Raw genomic sequence first — 18,721 nt, forward strand, 5'->3', positions numbered from 1 at the left:
ATTACATACCGTACATATGTATGCTACCTTGAGTAATCTTTTTTTTGGCAATGTGCTTCACTTTCGAACCCCAATGGTTGTTCTACAGCAAACCTTGACCATGTCAAAGATTTATACTATTCGACTTATATAAAAGCTGTTCTGAGATAAGTTTTTATCTACAAGCAGAAAAACGCTTGATACAAACCGGTCCATGTGCATTTCCTTACAATAGACACATTATTATGTCAGTTTGTAATACATATTTATAGATCTTAGACATTAGATATATACATATGTATATTTAATATATCGACCACTTGCAATCTCAATTGTGAACAAAGAATAAACTTTCAGTAATGGAAATATTGTGTATACGATTTTAATTTTACAGTCGAGAATGCATTTGGACAGTAGCCCACTCGATTTTATCGGTTATTTATTCTAGATTGAGACGTTTTATCAATGAATGGATTTATTATGTTGATCAGTTTCTGTAAAAAGGCCCCAACCTATTTACAGCCAGACTTGGAAATGTATCTAAATATATACATTTATTCCTGAACACCTATTGCCTCTCAATCGAGATTGCTTTATTTCCGAAGTAGCCTATCATTTGCTGCAAATGGATTATGATTTTACTGACTATAATCATTTCTCTTCTTCCTCGTTTGCTCAATGCTGGGCGTCCTGGTCATTGACGTCGTCTGGAATATGATGGACGATCCACCTCGACTCCTCCCAGTTCTGTACCGAGTTGAAGGCAGCATTTAAGGACGATCCCGTCAGTTCTTTGATGTGATCTGACCATTTCTTGAGAGACCGTCCTCTCGCTCACTTTCCCTCTAGTGTTCCAGTGACTACCAGCCTCTCCACATTCTCCCTGGAAATATGGCTAAAGTAGAAAATAACCTTTTTCCTACAAGTTGTGGAGAGTCTCTCTCTCTCGGAAACTGTCAGCTCTTTGAGGATGGAGATGTTTGTGCTTCTTGTATTCCATAGGATGCACAGCATCCGTCTCCAACAACACATGTTGAATGCATCTAGCCTGTCCCCTTCTCTCTTTTTCATAATAATAATTTACTCTTTCCATACCCAAGAGGTATGTCTTTAAAAGATATTTATATTTTTATAAATTTTCAGTTATATCCGTGCGGCGTCTGGTTTCTATTCTTCAAAGGCAGATTAGAATTCATGAAGGGAAATTTAGAAAAGGCTGTAATATCATACAAACAATCGTGGAGGAGTCAAGACGTCTGGCCCCAATTTCACCATGTCGTATTTTGGGAATTGCTTTGGGTAGAATGGTGAGACAATATACATATGTATACATTATAATACTTTAAAGATTAGTCAAGTGATACATAATATGTTTTCAATACATAATCTACTTTCAGCGTGTCTTTGGAATGGCGAGAAGCTCTATTATACTGCGACTATCTCTTAGAGTCTAGTAAATGGTCGAGGACCATCTACTCCTACCAAAAAGCAGCCATCATGTGTATGATTTGGGATCAACTGAGCCCCACGGAGAAAGTCACTTGCACATCGTTGATGAAGTAAATATGCCCATTGTACATACATATATGATATTAGAGTAATCTTTACTGTGCTTTTCCAATGAGTACAAGTCTCATACAGTCTAATTGCCTTCTTAAAACCGTTTCTTGAAACGATTACGATAAAGTGGAACACGACAAATTGTGTTCCACTTTAATACGACATGTGTCTGATATAAAATTTCCTCAATATTTGCAGCGACGCACCTGTGCATAAGCAGAGGATAGCCGGCAAGAGTCTGCCGATGGAGAAGTTTGTGATCAGACGTTGCAAACGTTACGCCGATCAGGGAAACCGACTATTATTGCCCGCCATCGAGATGATGTATCTCTGGAATATGTTCCGAGTGTTCAGCTGCAATTTTTCCGTCGGTGATAAAGTCCTAAGGGTACGCTAAATTCAGCTTGATTGGCGTCCGTTTTGTATGTAGGTTTGTTTTAAAAATATGTCATATTATGTTTTCAGGTAGTGGAGAATGCAGAATCGGACGTTGTATGCGGCACGGAAGAACAGGCATTGCTACTTCTGATCAAAGGATCGGTGTTGAGGCACTTGGGCGCTCACTTTCAAGCTTTGGAATGCTTAGAAGCAGTCATTGGGTAAATATTGTTTATAACCCCAAAAGCCGTTTCTAAGCAAGGCTTTGGAGCCGTTAAAAATAGCGCCAGAGATTTTCTAAATATAACAGTAGATCAATATCAACTGCGTCAATCTAATAATCCTTAACAATAAAGCTAAAAGTAATCAAATCTATTACATTTTCAGAATCAAAAAACAAATCAAAGATGACCTCCACTTGATTCCGTACGCGATCGTCGAGATAGGATTGTTATTCAACGCCATGGGCAATAAAACAAAAGCCATAGCCGCTCTTGAAGACGCTAAGTTAGTAAACATATGCAGCATCTCATCAATGAATAATTCATTACATGTACAATGTGCTTTTCTTTTTCAGGAAAAATTATTCAGGATACGCTCTCGAGTCTCGGCTTCACTTCCGCATCCACACGGCTCTCACCAATCTAAAATCTGACCAATAAGTTCGAAGGTTTGAAACGGAGATATTCAATACAGCGGTTCATCTCTAGCGTAGAATCTCAAAAATGCATTTGATTCTATATCGTAGGCCGGAGGTTTTCAAAATGTGAGGTTTCGCAGCTCTGTTTAAACTCTTACAAGATTTCAATAAATAATTCGGGATCCAAGTCAGTCATATATTATTATCCTTGTTGCTGGCAAGATTTGGATAATACCAAAATCTAAAATCTTCTGCTAAAATTTGCCAGTTTTATCCAGGGTTTTGAAGTTCCCTCAAAATGTACCGACCCCCACTGTGACTTTTATCTTATGATTCAACACCAACTTTTATAAGATTTTTATAAGATCGACTTTTATTGTCAACGTATAAAATTGTTAGAAATAAAAATAATAGCGGTTTTCGAAACGGAAAAAAATTAAAGGAATTGAAAACACACTAAAAATTGACATTTAACCCGAATTTATTGAATTATTGGTATTTAAATAGTTGTAAATAAATAGTAAATAAATTCGTATTGTATGTGTATGAAATTCATACACAAATAAATCAATTTAATTAATTAAAAAAAGTATGAGACAGGAAACAATCGATTTTGGCCACAACCCATCAAAATACATACATGCAACTCAAATCATTAAATTTCAATCTATTTGTGGATTTACTTCAATAAATACTGCTATTAATTAAAGAAGACAATAAAAAAAAGGAGGCAGAGTTGGTTGAGTTTTTACGACTCCGACTCTGCTTTAAATGATACGACTCCACGAATCGGACTCCGATCCCACAGCCCTGGTTTTATCTGACAATAATTGTAGAACACTTTCATAAAATATACCCATTTAAATCAGAAACCATTTTGCTTTCCATTATTTTCGCTACAGAAGGCAAATGAGAAACCACTGGAGATGAAAACCTTTCTTAAGACAACTTCACAACATAGTAAATAGAACAAATGTTTGACGCAATGAAGTTTGCTATTCAGATCAAGTATGTATGCATTAAAAAACATCTCAATAAAAAGGTCGAATCTTCAAGTCACAGCCTCTAAAAATCAAACATTTTATTGATCTAATCCATTAAACTTTTTCACCCAAAAGAAGCATTCCACATTTGCATTTAAATACCACCTTCCGGTGTGAAAAAGCATGGTTAGATTTCACAACAAAATCTTCGAAAGACTCAAGCTTGAAAACCTCCGGCTCAGATAACATACGAATCGTATATTCAATGTTTAAGCATCCCAATATCGATGCAATTCTAACATAGTTAATCTTAGTTTAATTACACATGTATTCGCACGATAATTTGCATTAGTAAATGTATGTATACAAATGACATATTCTAAATTGTAACAGTGTCTTAAAACGATCACATTCGCACTCACAATAATAAGTAGTGTGTAACGCTAACGCGAAAACCGATATGAAATGTTCAAATTTACATTTACAGATTGTTCACATTTTGTATGCCTTTTAGCGTCCGTTAAACGTTGCTTGTCGTTGAATTTTCACCAATTATATTAGAGTTTAAAATATTATACATGTTTAGTGTAACGCTAACGCGAAAACCGATATGAAATGTTCAAATTTACATCTTCAGATTGTTCACATTTTGTATGCCTTTTAGCGTCCGTAAAACGTTGCTTGTCGTTGAATTTTCACCAATTATATTAGAGTTTAAAATATTATGTATGTTTAGTCAGGTGTGTAATTGACGTGTCGGGATAGTTTCTATTGCATAATCTACATTGTAACTAGAGTGTATCTAAAGAGGCACTAAATGTGATTATAAAGACGGGACAACGAGCGGTTAGCGGAGACATTTATTTCCTACCATAGTCGATGGATCAAATGTGTTCAGATTCCATACACCAAAATTGCGGAAAGACTTTTAAGTACAAAATGATTGTAGACACTCCATTGGTCAAATGTAAGCCGCGTTGAAATAAAATGTATGTTACAGTTGAAGTATACATATCTTCTAGTTGGAATATAATCCATATAACCTGGTACCAACTACTGTTATAGTTGAAGTGTATTTTCAGTTGTAATATATTTTGACTAGTTGGAATATATTCCGTCTAACCCACGTAAGTTGATTCATATTTTCAGATTTTCGATGAAAAACTTACATTCATTCCTCATATTGATTATGTCACTAAAAGTTCTTCAAAAATCCTAAGCTTTGTTATAAGAAATTCAATTCATTTTAACAATATTAACACAATTAAATTATTATTTTTCTTATTGGTAAGGAATCGACTTGAATATAATTCGCCAATATGGTCCCCTAGTTCACAGGTATATAATAATTCCAATGAGAGGATTCAGACTAGATTTATTAGATTGATTATAAATTTTTTACAAGATCTCACCCTGTCACCAACAAGTATTATATATTAAATTTAATATGATCAAACTTCGTGACAGGAGAATAATCAATGATTTATTATGTCTGTTTGGTGTTCTCAGCGGAGTTATGGACTGTAGTGAATTAGTGGACCTCATAAATTTTCATACACCGGGGAGATTTACCAGATGCAACTATTTATTCCACATCAAAAATTATGCCACTAGTTATAACAAAAATTCAACGTTACCCCGACTTCATAAACTGGGAAACGAATTTAGCCAATTTGATTTTTTTAATATTAGTAAACATAGTTTATAAAAATTGTTGCATCATCATTTTTCTGATTTATACAAATGCTAAATGCATTTTATTTTATTGTTTTAATTCAGTCATTTATTTATTCAATTAGTTTTAAAACTCATATTTTTTATTTTCTTTTCTTATATTAATAATGTGTTTTTGTTTTATTGTTCTATTTATAATATTATTGTTCAATGGTCCTTGCGGTCGTATATGTATAAAAAAAAATTAAAATAAATAAATAAAATAACTGAAATACAATTAAACTATAAATTGGTACCATGTTAGATGGAAAGATTAGGTTTTCAAGAAAACGTCACTGGACTGGTGAATTGAATTCAAAAGTCACCTTTTTGTTTTGAACACATTCTTAGAATTATCGTAATGCGGTACTCATTACCTTTATTCGTAATATGTCTAGCAAATATTAACGCATTATTGAATTCTAAAGCATTCGTAACAACATCAGAGCTGCAAATTATATTACAACTGGCGCACATTGTTGAAAGTGTGTTTGCCCTTGTAGAGATATAATTTACTAGTTGAATTGTATTCGAATATGAATGACCTAAAACGCCAGTTGAAATACATTACAACTGAAAATATACTTCGTCTGTAACATATACATAAAACACTTGTCATATGAATACTGTTGTCGCTTATTTAGAATAGGAGCATCCAACTGTGGTGCGGTATTTGACAAGGCAACATACATGTTATGTCTGACGTCTAATCTATTTCGAGCCTTTGTTTACATTATTGCAAGTGTTAAAACTTCCGTTTTGCATAGATGTTTTTGCAAACGGGATTAAAACTTCAACTGTGGAAGTCTTGATCCCGGTCGCAACAACATATCAATGGGGATCGGGAATTTTAACACTCGTAACAATGACAACGCTAACTCCAATTTGATTAAATGTCGGATATGAAATGCGAGTCGCTTTGTCAGATACCAAACTATAGTTCGATCGTCTTATTCTGGGCAAACGACAAGTCTTCACGTTGACGTGACTTTAAAATATTACTATAATATGCATATATGAATGTGATAAGTGATATTTAATTGGTTGTGGCTATTTGCAGGTACTATGTCTGCGACAGACGCTAAGCCTTCTGCGCATGCGTGTGAACTTATAATCCGATTATAATTTCTTACATTTAATGTATGCTAGACTTGTTTAATCAATCGTTCATTAAACATGAGGCAAATAAATTTCGCACGTTATTAACGTTATCATTTAGCCAGTTCGCGGCTTGTACTTGTATGTAGGTATTATACGTTGTACATGATAATCATTTTCTAACAATTAATAATATTAACTAATTTGGATTATATTTTTTACTCTACGTCACTTTACGAGTTCGAACTAAATTTTAAAAGGTTTAAAACAAATTTTAACAGTACAGTACGCTGACAGTGACAGTTCACGCGCATGCGCAGAAGGCTTTGCGTCTGTCGCAGATATAGTACCTGCAAATAGCCACATCCTATTTAATTTTACTAACTCTGTATCAATATGACTGGTTTCCTTTGTAATGTTACTTAATGCATTTAAAAGATTTATTCTTATGGACAGTGGCTTGCATTTGCATTGTTCAAACAGTCCATTGAACGAAAAAGGTTGAGAATTCCTAATCAAAAGAATAAAAGTTGTGTGAATTTGATTTTGGGTATTCCAAATTAAATGGCGGCCACTTACTCGGCCGTCAGTTCAGATTGGAAACAAAACTGCTTCGCTGCTTGTTGATCCGCATGATGTATTTCAAATTATATAGGATTATTATATTTTACAAAAAATAGTGTGGTGTTCAAATCACCACGTATATACTATATTTATTATATATTATATTGATTGAGAATGGTGATTTTTGTGTAATAAATCATTAGTTACCCAACTGTGCATGTTGTAATTTAAAATTAAACAACCAAAGTTTTTCATATATAGTAATTATAATTATTAAATACATTTGTATAAATATTGTGTACATAACGTTACCGTCACCATGCATCAATTCTACTTTAATATGGCAATTCTACTTTTACAAAAATATTTTTGCTTATGCTTATTTTGATCATTATATATTTGTCACGTATACTCTATTTCTTTTAAGTTATTTTGGTTTTAATTATTTTATATTCATATTATGGCATGCAGATTTAATGCATTTTTTTTATTATTTATCAGGATATTATTTATACTAATATGTATTTTTGCATACCTCCTTTTTTCCACATATTTTGTTATTAAAATAATATGTTACACTTGAACACGTACATACTACATTATATAGTATGTATAATATATGTAAATATTTTCTTTTTATAAAAATAAATTTGTCGTTAGAAAAATAAAGGTTTTATGATGAATTATGTAAATGTTGGATGTAAAAAAATATTAAAATAAAAAAATCCTGCACCCCGAAGAAATTAACCCTTTGCCCGCGGATCACTCCTATAGGAGTCGTGCGTAAAATTTCAGTAGCGAGAAAGATGTGTATACAAAAAACTTCAGGCGTAATTCACTATTTAAAATAATACTTCAGGTATCAATTGACATATTTGGTCACTTGAATAAATCTTACAATATACATTTATGGTCGAAAACCTGATATACAAATTTTTCAAAAAAGTACCACGAAAGTTGCCGCATGCGAAGGGTTAAGATATAAGGAAATGGTTATTTAGCCCTCTTATATGTACATAAATACATTCACGTATCGATTCTTGATTATTTATTTATTTTTAATTTACTAAAATTAGTTAGACTCTTCTTGTGGATCCATATCTTCTCCGAAATTCAGATTATCTTCAGGAATCTCTTCTTCGGCGTGACCCTCTTCTTTACAATAATATCTGAAAGAGAAATGTTGGACGTTTATTATCATGAGAGACCTGTATTTTTATCATAGATGTTAATTTCTCATTTATATAAAATATATACAATTTTTCAAATATTACTATTTCATTTGACATCTATTCATTGTATTAGCTTTAAATTGTATGTATTTCACAAATCGCTTCATATAGTATTGAAATTGCATTTTTTGAAAATTATGTCTAAACAAAACTGGTGCGAAAATTGAGCATATTGCCGGTATAATGGCAGAAAGCTCCAAGTCAAAAATCATTGTTTTCAACATAGTTTACTGCTCAAATTAGAACCTTTCGATAAATCAAAAAATATTGACAATGAAAAATTAGCTTGTTTAGCTTATTATGTAAAAAAAAAACATATTTTTGACTTTAAAAATTCGCTAGTAAATTAATTGTAAGTATTTCAAAGCAATAAAAAATCACAATCAATAGAAAAAACATCTGACTATTGATTGCAATAGTCACTTTTAGCACAGCGATACTAGATTTTGAATTAAAGACTGCAAAAGCCACGCGCATGCGCAGAAGGCTTTGCACCTGTCGCAGATATAGTACCTGCAAATAGCCAATAATTCGCAGATATAGTACCTGCAAATAGTCAATAATTTGCAGATAAAGTACCTGCAAATAGCCACAACCTCTTTTTAAACGCTCTTATTTCTTAAACAAGAAAAAGCTAACAAAAATCATTGTCATATTCGAATTTAGTAGGTCAAGCTTAGTAAAATATTGATAAATTTCCGCTCCGGTAGTATTTTTTGTTGCTCAATGTTATTACAATGAAAAAATATCAAATAGAAAGTTTTTAAATCAACCTCTTTTCATCGAGACCGTAGTTCTTGCAAGTTTCTCCGATACATTCACAACATCCGTCACGGAACCATCTAAAATCAAAAAAATAAATAAATAAACAACCCATTAATATATCACCGAAAGCGGTTCAGATCTAAACTTACCTAAATCCGGCCGAGCCCAAGGACTCGCAGCTGCTTTTGCACTTGGTCAGGGGCATACAATGAGACATGTATGCTAGCGTGCAATTCTCAGCCAGAGAATTCTGTTTATTGATGTCGCCGTCGATGCTCTCTGAAAATCCAAAACTGTCGAATGAACACTCAAATCGATCCGGGATCAAGTGACGCATCGCCAATTTACAAACGCATACAAATCAAATAAACGCGCTTCGAAACAAACAATAAGTACACGCAAGACATACATAAAACAGACAAGGGAAAAAATGAAACCAACGTAGGGAAAGATCATTATCTGCTAGCGGTACCGACACCCAACGCTTATTCGGATCTGGCTCCGACGTCAACAAAGCGAACAGTTGGGGCACACCTCCTTCGTGGAACAGCTCCATGTAAGACTCCTTCGATTGATTACTGAGAGCATCCACACCCGGACACATATCTAAAAATATACACGAATCTTATTACATCTCGAAATGGTGAACAAGGAATTCAAAGCGGATCGAGGATGATACTAAACGGGACAATACTAAAGAAATATCTGACAAACGCAAAACACCATCCAAACGTTGTGCAAACCTAAAGGCGAAGGATCACACTAAATTGTGTAATCATTCAGCATCTATTGGAGTATGATTCCTTGAAATTGAAATTCCCTTACATTCGACTAAACATTCTTGATCTAATGATATCACCGTTGGATGTAAACATCCATTGTATTGTACTGTACGAATCATACTGACCCACGCACGAACAGCATTCTTTGTAGAGATAACTGAGACAGTTGTAGCAATCTTTGCAGCACGAGCAGTGCGTCAGGTCGCATTTACACGACTGCGTCAGCATGCATTTGGATACCACGCTAGCGCAGACGGCCTCGTTGCAAGCGGCTGAGCAGGCCGAGTCGTAGAAGCTCAAGAATAAGAAAACGAAACGAAGCAGACCAAACATTTTGACCGCTGACGCTTTGTAGCGTGCAACCTGAAATTAAAATGAAAGAATTAATTAATCATTAAAAATTTTGTTTGGACCATTCAAGCATTCCATGTATATAAAGAGAGATAATAAAAACAAAGACAAGCTCTGACTATATTCGGCACCATGTTGAAAATTTTTTAGTCAACTTTATTGGTAGTTTGAAACATAAAATACAGAAGAAAAATAGTTAATATGTTTATTTTAACAGACAGGTACTGATTTATACACATCAATTCAAGATCTTAACGGAGAGAACATCTTCAGATAGCAGATATGAGATATGTCTTGAGAGTAGTAGAATCAAATGTGAACCCATAGATAAAAAAAATTTGCATCCAAAATGCTCAAAGAAAGGTATTACTAGATAAAAAATTGGTAAGAGATCCATAAAGGGTTAAAAGTTATAGATGAGCCATTCTCTGAAAAGCTGAGTTTCTAGTGGGAGCAAGGTCAAAAATCAAAAGAAGACGGATTCACCGTGGATGAGCAAATAATTGTATTCAATTTTGAATAGGAGTAGAAAGAAAATTTTCGTATTCCTTAGAAATCTGTTGCTTGGAAGAAACAATTTTGATATTCTTCTCGATTCGTAGGAATAAGAATAAGCATTGCAAGAAACGGATGATCTCAATCTGTGAAAAGAAGAAGCTAATAAAGACATTGAAGTGATCCAATTGTGGATTAGAAGAGAAGGAAGAAAATATTCCCATTATTTAGATATATTTTTCTAAGAAAAAGAAATATTTTTAATACTTTTCTCATTTGGTAGGAATAAGAACAAGTATTGGAAGAAACGGATGATCTCAATCTGTAAAAAGATATTGGAGTGATCCAATTATGGATTAGAAGAGAAGGAAGAAAATGGTCCCATTATTTAGATATATTTTGCTACGAATAAGAAATATTTTTAATACTTTTCCCGTTTGGTAGGAATAAGAACAAGTATTGAAAGAAACGGATGATCTCAATCTGTGAAAATAAAAAGGCAATAAAGACATTGGGGGTGATCCAATTATGGATAAGAAGAGAAGGAAGAATACTTTCCCATTATTTAGACATGTGTTGCTTAGAAGAAATATTTTTATATTTTTCTCAATTGATAGGACAGAGAACAAGGATTGGAAGAAACGGATGATCTCAATTTGTGAAAATAAGAAGAAAATTTTCCTATTATTTAGACATTGCTTAGAAGAAGAGACGATTTTGATATTCTTCTCGATCGGTTGGAACATGAACAAGTATTGGAAGAAACTGTTGTTCTCAATCTGTAAAATGAAGAAGCTGTAGACGATCCAAATATTAAAGGAAGAAGATTTTTCAACTTTTTGTATGTGTTGCCTAAAAGGAAGACAATTTGGATCAACTCTTCTCGATCGGTAATACATGAATCTATAAAGGACTTGAGTTGCCTGCAAGACAATTTGGATCATCTCTTCTCGTTACTTAGTGAGAAAAGGTGGGTCGCCTAAAAGGTAGAAAATTTGGATCAACTCTCGATTAGTAATATACAAATCTTTGAGACTGTTGCCTAAAAAGTAAGAAGAGGTTTGTAATAAAAAGGAGAATATTTGGATCGACTCTATTCGATTGTTAATTCTTGAATGTATGAAAAGGTGTGTTTGCAATGGGAGCATAATCTGTACGCAGGTGTCTAATAAGGACACGCCCCTTTAGGTGCGAATGAGGTTATGTCAAATATGCAAACTTTAAAAATGCAACAAAGTAATGAGCAATGTACATATACATATATACGATTGAAAATATACACGTAATAAATCAAAATATAGCATCATTACGTTCTCAAGAGGGAATGCGGGGCGTTGCGCAGTACGAGAACGGAAATGTAAACAAACCAGTTTCTGTAAACATATACATATATTGCAGATATGAAAAAAATTGATTGATCTGTTTATTTTTTTAGTGATTTGTTTATAATTACGATAATTCAAGGGGAAGCGGCGACAAAACTGATACCTGAGATCAAAGACAAGTAGACGATCTTGAGAATCCACGATCTCCGTTCCTCCGTCCCGGTGTTGCCAGTACTCTACACGCTATTGCTAAAAAAACTCCCAGTTCAGGAGGAAAATAATTCATGATCAAAAAATTAAATTTCCAGTTCCGTGATTACTGGTCACAAAGTCACTAAAACCTCTATAACGGAACATCTGGCAGCCGAAAAGTCCATCATACTAACGATAACTACCATACTAACGAGAATTTGAGTGCCAAATATTGCGTATTCGCGATTTTAATGGCAAAATTTTTCTTTGTGACCACCGCAATGTCACTAATAATCCAATTACCTAAATTTCCAATACAAAATACTATTCAATATAAAATTCAAAATACTCGGCTGATTAAAAATATTTTACCTGATTCACGTTTTTCTTCCTATTGCAAAATGTCGTCAAATGAATCAGTCCGGTAAACGGACTTATAGCCATATGTGAACCAGTCACAGGACAACCGGTCGCTCTAGATCGGTCACAGGTGATCACCCGTCACAATTAAAAATTGGTCGAAATTTTGGGTTTGACCAGTTTTTTCGTGACTAATTTTCGGGTGTGACCAGTTTTCTCGTGACCAGTTTTAGGGTGTGACAAGTTTTATCATGACCGATCTAGAGCGACCGGTTGTCCTGTGACCGGTTCACATTTGACTAGTAATCACCGAACCATGAATTACAATAGTCAACAAATCACACAGGGAAGAATGACACGTTGTATGCTTGGCTACCTGCTGTAGGGATTCTCCTACATTTCTTCAAATAAGGGATACACCGTTATCGATCACTGTCAAGCAAGGATAATATTTTACCGAAATCACTCCAGGGGGTGATTTTGGGACGTTGTGTGATGGTCGTGCCATGAATATGTGCAAGGCATGTTCATCATCGCAATTTCATCATCGTTCTTCAAAAAATATTGGTTGATTTCATTATTTTTTCCTTTTATGTCGAATGCGAGAAAATTAGTTTTATTTTATCATATCGAATACCTTTACCACACACATAGTATATATGAATGTATGTGTCGTCTCTGCTCCAGTGGAATTGGGGACGAATCTAAAAATTTCGAAGAGGTGGAGAAGGGTGTCATGTATTTTGGTAAAAAAACATTTAATAAACATAAAACTTTATAAACATATCTATATATTGATTTATAATTAAAATAATTTTAATAAAATTGTGAGGATCTTGGAACATGCTTGAGCCTGGGCTGTTATCCTGCGTGTTGGTACAGCTTCAAGCATGTTGCTGGTCGATAAGTTCCACGTCACTTCCTTCCCGGCAGTAAGATTAAACCACTCTATCGTTTTACTCCTACCCTCCATAATATTACACAAAATAAATACTGAAAGTATGGAGATTTGTTTATCTAAGTATAGAAAATAATGTATTCTAAATAGTGGTGTGCCGTGAAAATCTCTGTTTTTATTATCGCACAGTTTTACTTATAAGAGAATACAAGGGGAAGTTTTTTTTTATTTTAAAATGTTTTTTGTTGTTCATATGTTTTTATATCACAGTACATCTTAGAATTATTATAAAAGCTATTGATCCGGTTATCATTATCTATTTAACAGATTAATATTTTCTATTAGTATTTATGTATATATGTATGTATATGATGGAAAGGTCTCTTACACTGTATTCGATGGGGATGGGGTTGGCCTCATGTTGAGGGCTTTGAGGGTCAAATCCTTTGACCTTTAAAGTGGGCTTTACAATACATAAGTAGTATTATCTTATTTTAATGTTAGTTTATACAACATAATGGGGAAAAAACTTAAAAACCTATTTACAATTTATTCTCATAAATGTTCATAATACATTTTATATATACGTATGTACATATATATATTATAATATTATTTTATTTTAACATATTAGCCACAGTGACTTTACAGAGAGCTCCAACGCGTTACTGTGGCCAGTAATTCAATCATAACAACATAATAGTAATATAATATCATAACAATACAACATAACATCATAATTAGAGGTAGGACCGGAAGCGCGTTTTTCCAGGAAACAGGGCAAACTACAAAGCAAGAGAGCATAAAAAAAGGTTCATCATAAAAATGAACAAAGCACGGCGAACAATGAACAATGAACTGCGCAAAGTTGGTCCGCTCTTTGATCATAATAATCATAATAATAACATAACATCATAATAATCACATCATCATTATATACATATATACCAGGAAGGTCCGACAGGTAAGCCCCAACGCGCCTTTCTGGCCAATTACAAACAATGCAGCATTTTTATTACGAAGTCGCTGAATTACGTGACACTGAAAACTAGAGATTAAAGAGACATATGAGTTTTAACTTGTACATAATTTTTTATTGTACATTTATCATACTCAAATAGTGGTGACATAGTAGGTAGGAAGGTATTTAGCCAATTTAATCGAGGAACCATTTCAACTTTGAAATTACAACTTTGAACTCATTTGTGGACTAGTGATCTGGGACGAAATACGTGAACAGAAATTAATTGTACTAGTGAAATTTTGCAATCACGGAACATGGATGTGAAATCAACAGCAACTGCGTTGAAAAATAATTTCAGAAGGATTTCTCGTTTCTCGTAACTGTGAAGATTCCTTCAACAGATATATTATATTTCCCAGGCAAAAGTCCCTGCTATAGATACGGATTTAACTAATTATTTCAGTCCCAATTCAAATAATCGGATTCGATGAGCCCACTGATACAAAAATAAAATTCAAAACCGAATTTTTCGACATTTTGTTCAAGTCATTGAATCAATGAAAAATCGTTTTGAATCATTTAGTAGCATCCTAGAACCATTTGAATTTTTATATAACGTTGAAGAGTGTGATAAAATGGAGGACAAACAACTGAAAGAAAAATGTCGATCATTAGAAAAAGCATTAAGTGACAAAGGAATGAAGGATATAGGAGCAGAAGTTGTAATGGAGTTGAAATCATTGTCTCAAAAATTGAAGAAGGTAGTACACCAGAGTTGGTTATTAAGTGGATATATAACAACAACCTAGAGAAACACTTTCCAAATATACTAATAGGACTGAGAATACGTTTGACTTTGCCAGTTTTATTTGCTCAAGGAAAGACAACCTTTTCAAAGTTAAAACTAATCAAAAAATATTTGTGACCTTCAATGAAAGCCGGACGAAAACATTTCAGCAAAAGTTAAATAAATGTATGATTTCGGTAAGTTAAATTGTCATCATTTTTTAAGTTTTTTTTTTTTTGTATAAAACGGATTTTTTTTAGAAAAGGCGCCACAAATTGAACCTGACATACAAGAAAAATATGACGCGCCGGCCCTGTGTGCATGCTATTTTTACAAGGCTTTTCTATGTTTTGTTTGCATTCAGTCATCGGTATGTTCAACGAGCTACTATAATAGCCCAATTCATCTCTGCAGTCCCGCCATTGAATTCGCACGAGCTGCCACTGGTTTAAATTATTATTAAAGATCGACGTTCGGAAGATGCTTTTCGCACAAAAAAATGATTTACTATTGTCAATTTCTTAGAAAATCTATGCTTTTTTGATCTCTTATTTTGAACACTAATGGAGCGGTCTATTGTTATCTGTAACGCATCCAGCCAGCGCCTACTTCTGATTATTATAATTTTAGAAGGCTGACGCTACTATTGTCACGAACAATTAAAATAAACCGAAATCGCTTTACGCGTGCATTCTATTATTGCAACATCAAGATCAAGGCCGCCGCAAACGACACGAAGCGGCACGTCAAATTTCAAAACTACTCATTTGCAATTTGATCGCGACTTTCATCGTCAGATAACTGAAACGCAATTTGCCTTAAAAAAATACCCACCCACACTTTTAAGGCAAATTGAACTTCCAAATATTTATTAAAAATATGGATATCACTAAACTTTCGCCTAGTGGCATATAATAAATAAATAAAAAATAGATAAATCCTAATGAAAAACCATATACTATAAATCATGTTAAAAAATTATATATTTTTTTACTGAAGTGGGGGCCTCAAATTTTTTTTTGTTTTCAAAAATTTGTGCCCCCCCCCCCCATTTAATTGATCCGCCACTGGATGGATGCTTTTGGCGGAATTCAAATGTAAAGCATTTTACTTGCAGTCAACAATTGTGATTCAATATTGTAATATTGACATATTATTTTTGGCAATGATTATTTAATTTAAATTTTTTTCAAAAGTTACGAAAGGTACAAAATTTTAGATTTTGCATGAAAGGGAGTGCTACGTTTTTAAATGTCACGAAAGGGAGCGGTGGGTAAATGGATTATTCCGCAAAAAGCGATTTCACGCAAGTTACTATTGGTCACGGTAATTAGACTATTCTTCACATTGCGGTGGTACAAAATATTTGGCACTCAAGTTTTCGTTAGTATGATGGACTTTTCGGCTGCCAGACGTTCCGTTATAGAGATTTTAGTGACTTTATGACCAGTAATCACGGAATCATTGGTCACAAAGCGCTCGCCCAAAAGTCACTAAAATATCTATAACGGAACATTTGGCAGCCGAAAAGTTCACCATACTAACAAGAACTCGAGTGTGAAATATTCGTGATCTTCATGGCAAAAATTGGCTTTTGGGCGATCGAAATGTAACTCAATTGAATCCAATTACCGATGAAAGTGAATCCAATTACCAATTCCATCGTTGCAATGTCAAGATCAAAAGTGACGCGTCAAATTTCATAACACCGTTCATTGAAATATGAAACCACTCACGTTACGGCGCATCACATATGCAAACGACATCATCAATTGCGGCCGTTGTTTCATCAAAATAAATCCGATCGAAATGATTTATTTTTGCAGAATTTTTCAATCTCGCTCCTGGCAGCTATGAGAGCATTCGATGAAGGCTTTTAAGGTTGGTAATCGTTGGCGTAGCGTCGGTCGGCCGGTCAGTGCGACTTGCGGTGTCGCGGTGTTCGTTTGTGCTGCGCATTTCCTGCGCGTTTGCTTCAACCGGGCGCTGAAGAGGTGAGAGCCCGCCACGCCCCGCAACGCGCCCCCCACCCTCCCCCAGCTCGGTAAAAGAAACACCCGCCATCCTCGCCCATCATCGCATCACGATCATCGGTTATGGCGCTAACCCCCGCCCGCAAGGGCTCAACATCCATTCATTCATTCATCTCAGATCCGAGAATGCGTGCGAGAGTGTGCGTGGGTTTGCGGCCCCACCCCTCGCCTCCCCCCCCGGCGCCCCCACCCTCACCGGCCCCCCTGCAGAGCCCCGCCTTCACCTTTGACTTTTAAGAGTGTTCGCGAACACACCTCGATTATTGCACATCTTAGGGTTACCATCTTTGTTGAACCTAAAAAACAAAAGAAAAAAAAAACAAAATTTTCCATCTGGAAAATTTCAGCGAAAATTCGATTTGAATTGTGTAAAATTTTCCGCTTTTGTATATATATATATATATTGTATGTACTTGCGTTACCATATTGTTCGTATTTCATAAGCCCTTTGTGACGAAAATGGGGCGTTGGAATGTCGAAAACAGGGGATGAATTTCAATTTAATAAAATCACATTTTCATTTTAATAAAAATACCTTTTATTTTAGATACGATTTTCAAACAAAGAAAATAATGAAAATTTCTTTGTGACGAAAATGAAAAATTGTATTAACAAAATTCAAATAAAAAATGCATATTTAGCAGAAAACAAAAAAAATCAATATACTTTCTATCCATATGTCGATGTATGATTTTGCATATTAAATTTTTTTCAATTGTATTCCATGTTTCTATGTATATATATATATATATGTGAATGTATTTCTTTCAGACGTGATTTACCAAAAAATACATTTCTTTGTTACGAAATTGTACATTGAAATATCAACGAGTTCAAAATTTAAATGCGTATTTTTAGCGTCCATTTTGAAGACGTACTTTTCAATGCCTTTTGTAATAAATATGTCCAATTTAAAGCTAACATATTGAAGTACGACAAGATTTAGTAGTCTATATATTGAAGAATGAACATATTGAAAGGACAAAAGAAAGTAAAGGAACAGCTGCTAGACATTATAAAAATGTGAGATGAATGAGAGTTGCGCAAAATATAAACTAATTGAGGCGTATTGGAGAGGATTTCATCCATCAGTGGATGATGAATGGCCGATGATGATGATCGTATTAAGTATGATTGTAGGTTTTGTACCTATTTATAGAAAAAAAAACGAAGCATATGGTCGCATATGGCAACTTTAACCCTTTGAATGCTGACTAAAATCAATGAGTCTGCAAGGCGTTACATATTGAGCACGTACAAAATAAACAAAAATATTACTTGCTAAGCCTTTAAAGGTGTATGAATGATCACAATATGTCTCATATCTTCAAGATATTGTTGCGTAGGCATCCAATTAAAAGGGCAAAGTCGTGTCACAGCATTTATCGGTGATTAAGGAGATACACACACTGGCAGTGCTCCGTCCAGAATATCTATCCGTTATAAGTACCGCCTTATAACGGATAGGCCGCTCAGATATTTGACTTCCCTAAGGGTTTCAAGATTACGCCCATCTAAAATAATGTTGGGGATGAAATGAGGACCTCGACCGTATCGGAAAATCAATACCATGGATTTGCTCATATTATACTGCGTATGTGTTATGATGAGGATTTCTTTTC

General features: G+C 34.3%; 3 protein-coding genes across 8 annotated transcripts in view; 2 read left to right on the forward strand and 1 right to left on the reverse strand.

Moving 5' to 3' along the window:
- LOC143922542 (tetratricopeptide repeat protein 39B-like) overlaps nucleotides 1–5,449 on the forward strand; it is a 40,839-nt gene extending 35,390 nt beyond the window's left edge. Inside the window, exons 9-14 of the mRNA XM_077445809.1 lie at nucleotides 1,123–1,286; nucleotides 1,377–1,538; nucleotides 1,738–1,927; nucleotides 2,005–2,138; nucleotides 2,305–2,424; nucleotides 2,495–5,449. Coding sequence (XP_077301935.1) covers nucleotides 1,123–1,286; nucleotides 1,377–1,538; nucleotides 1,738–1,927; nucleotides 2,005–2,138; nucleotides 2,305–2,424; nucleotides 2,495–2,579 — 855 coding nt within the window. The 3' untranslated portion in view covers nucleotides 2,580–5,449. The remainder of the gene's footprint in view (nucleotides 1–1,122; nucleotides 1,287–1,376; nucleotides 1,539–1,737; nucleotides 1,928–2,004; nucleotides 2,139–2,304; nucleotides 2,425–2,494) is intronic.
- Nucleotides 5,450–7,167: 1,718 nt separating this feature from the next.
- LOC143922543 (protein twisted gastrulation-like) lies at nucleotides 7,168–12,113 on the reverse strand. Of its 3 annotated transcripts, XM_077445811.1 has the most exons (7): nucleotides 11,994–12,073; nucleotides 11,851–11,913; nucleotides 9,820–10,057; nucleotides 9,354–9,518; nucleotides 9,062–9,191; nucleotides 8,921–8,989; nucleotides 7,168–8,084 (listed from the first exon to the last, which is right to left on the reverse strand). In XM_077445811.1, exons 3-7 carry the CDS (start codon nucleotides 10,025–10,027, stop codon nucleotides 7,988–7,990), a joined length of 669 nt encoding a protein of 222 aa, XP_077301937.1. In that variant the 5' UTR covers nucleotides 10,028–10,057; nucleotides 11,851–11,913; nucleotides 11,994–12,073; the 3' UTR covers nucleotides 7,168–7,987. The 3 variants fall into 3 exon arrangements, with proteins under 3 accessions (XP_077301937.1, XP_077301936.1, XP_077301938.1); XM_077445810.1 differs by lacking the exon at nucleotides 11,851–11,913 and having other exon boundaries at nucleotides 12,029–12,113; XM_077445812.1 differs by lacking the exon at nucleotides 11,851–11,913.
- A 4,840-nt stretch (nucleotides 12,114–16,953) lies between these two features.
- The window catches only part of LOC143922884 (uncharacterized), a 33,403-nt gene continuing 31,635 nt past the window's right edge, over nucleotides 16,954–18,721 (forward strand). For 2 of the 4 annotated variants that reach the window (XM_077446276.1, XM_077446278.1), the window contains exon 1: nucleotides 16,984–17,110. The gene's annotated coding sequence lies outside the window, so the exon portion shown is untranslated. Of the gene's footprint in view, nucleotides 17,111–18,721 lie in introns of all 4 variants that reach the window. The other 2 variants (XM_077446277.1, XM_077446275.1) reach the window with 2 other exon arrangements.

Source organism: Arctopsyche grandis, chromosome 2 (assembly GCF_051622035.1).
Source record: "Arctopsyche grandis isolate Sample6627 chromosome 2, ASM5162203v2, whole genome shotgun sequence".
Lineage (NCBI taxonomy): Eukaryota > Metazoa > Arthropoda > Insecta > Trichoptera > Hydropsychidae > Arctopsyche > Arctopsyche grandis.

Coding starts and splice junctions, on each gene's coding strand:
- LOC143922543 (XM_077445810.1), bottom strand. CDS start 10,027: ATGTTTGGTCTGCTTCGTTTCGTTTTCTTATTCTTGAGCTTCTACGAC. Junction 9,519..9,819: donor AGAATGCTGTTCGTGCGTGG/GTCAGTATGATT, acceptor GTATATTTTTAG/ATATGTGTCCGGGTGTGGAT. Junction 8,990..9,061: donor TTGGGCTCGGCCGGATTTAG/GTAAGTTTAGAT, acceptor TTTTGATTTTAG/ATGGTTCCGTGACGGATGTT.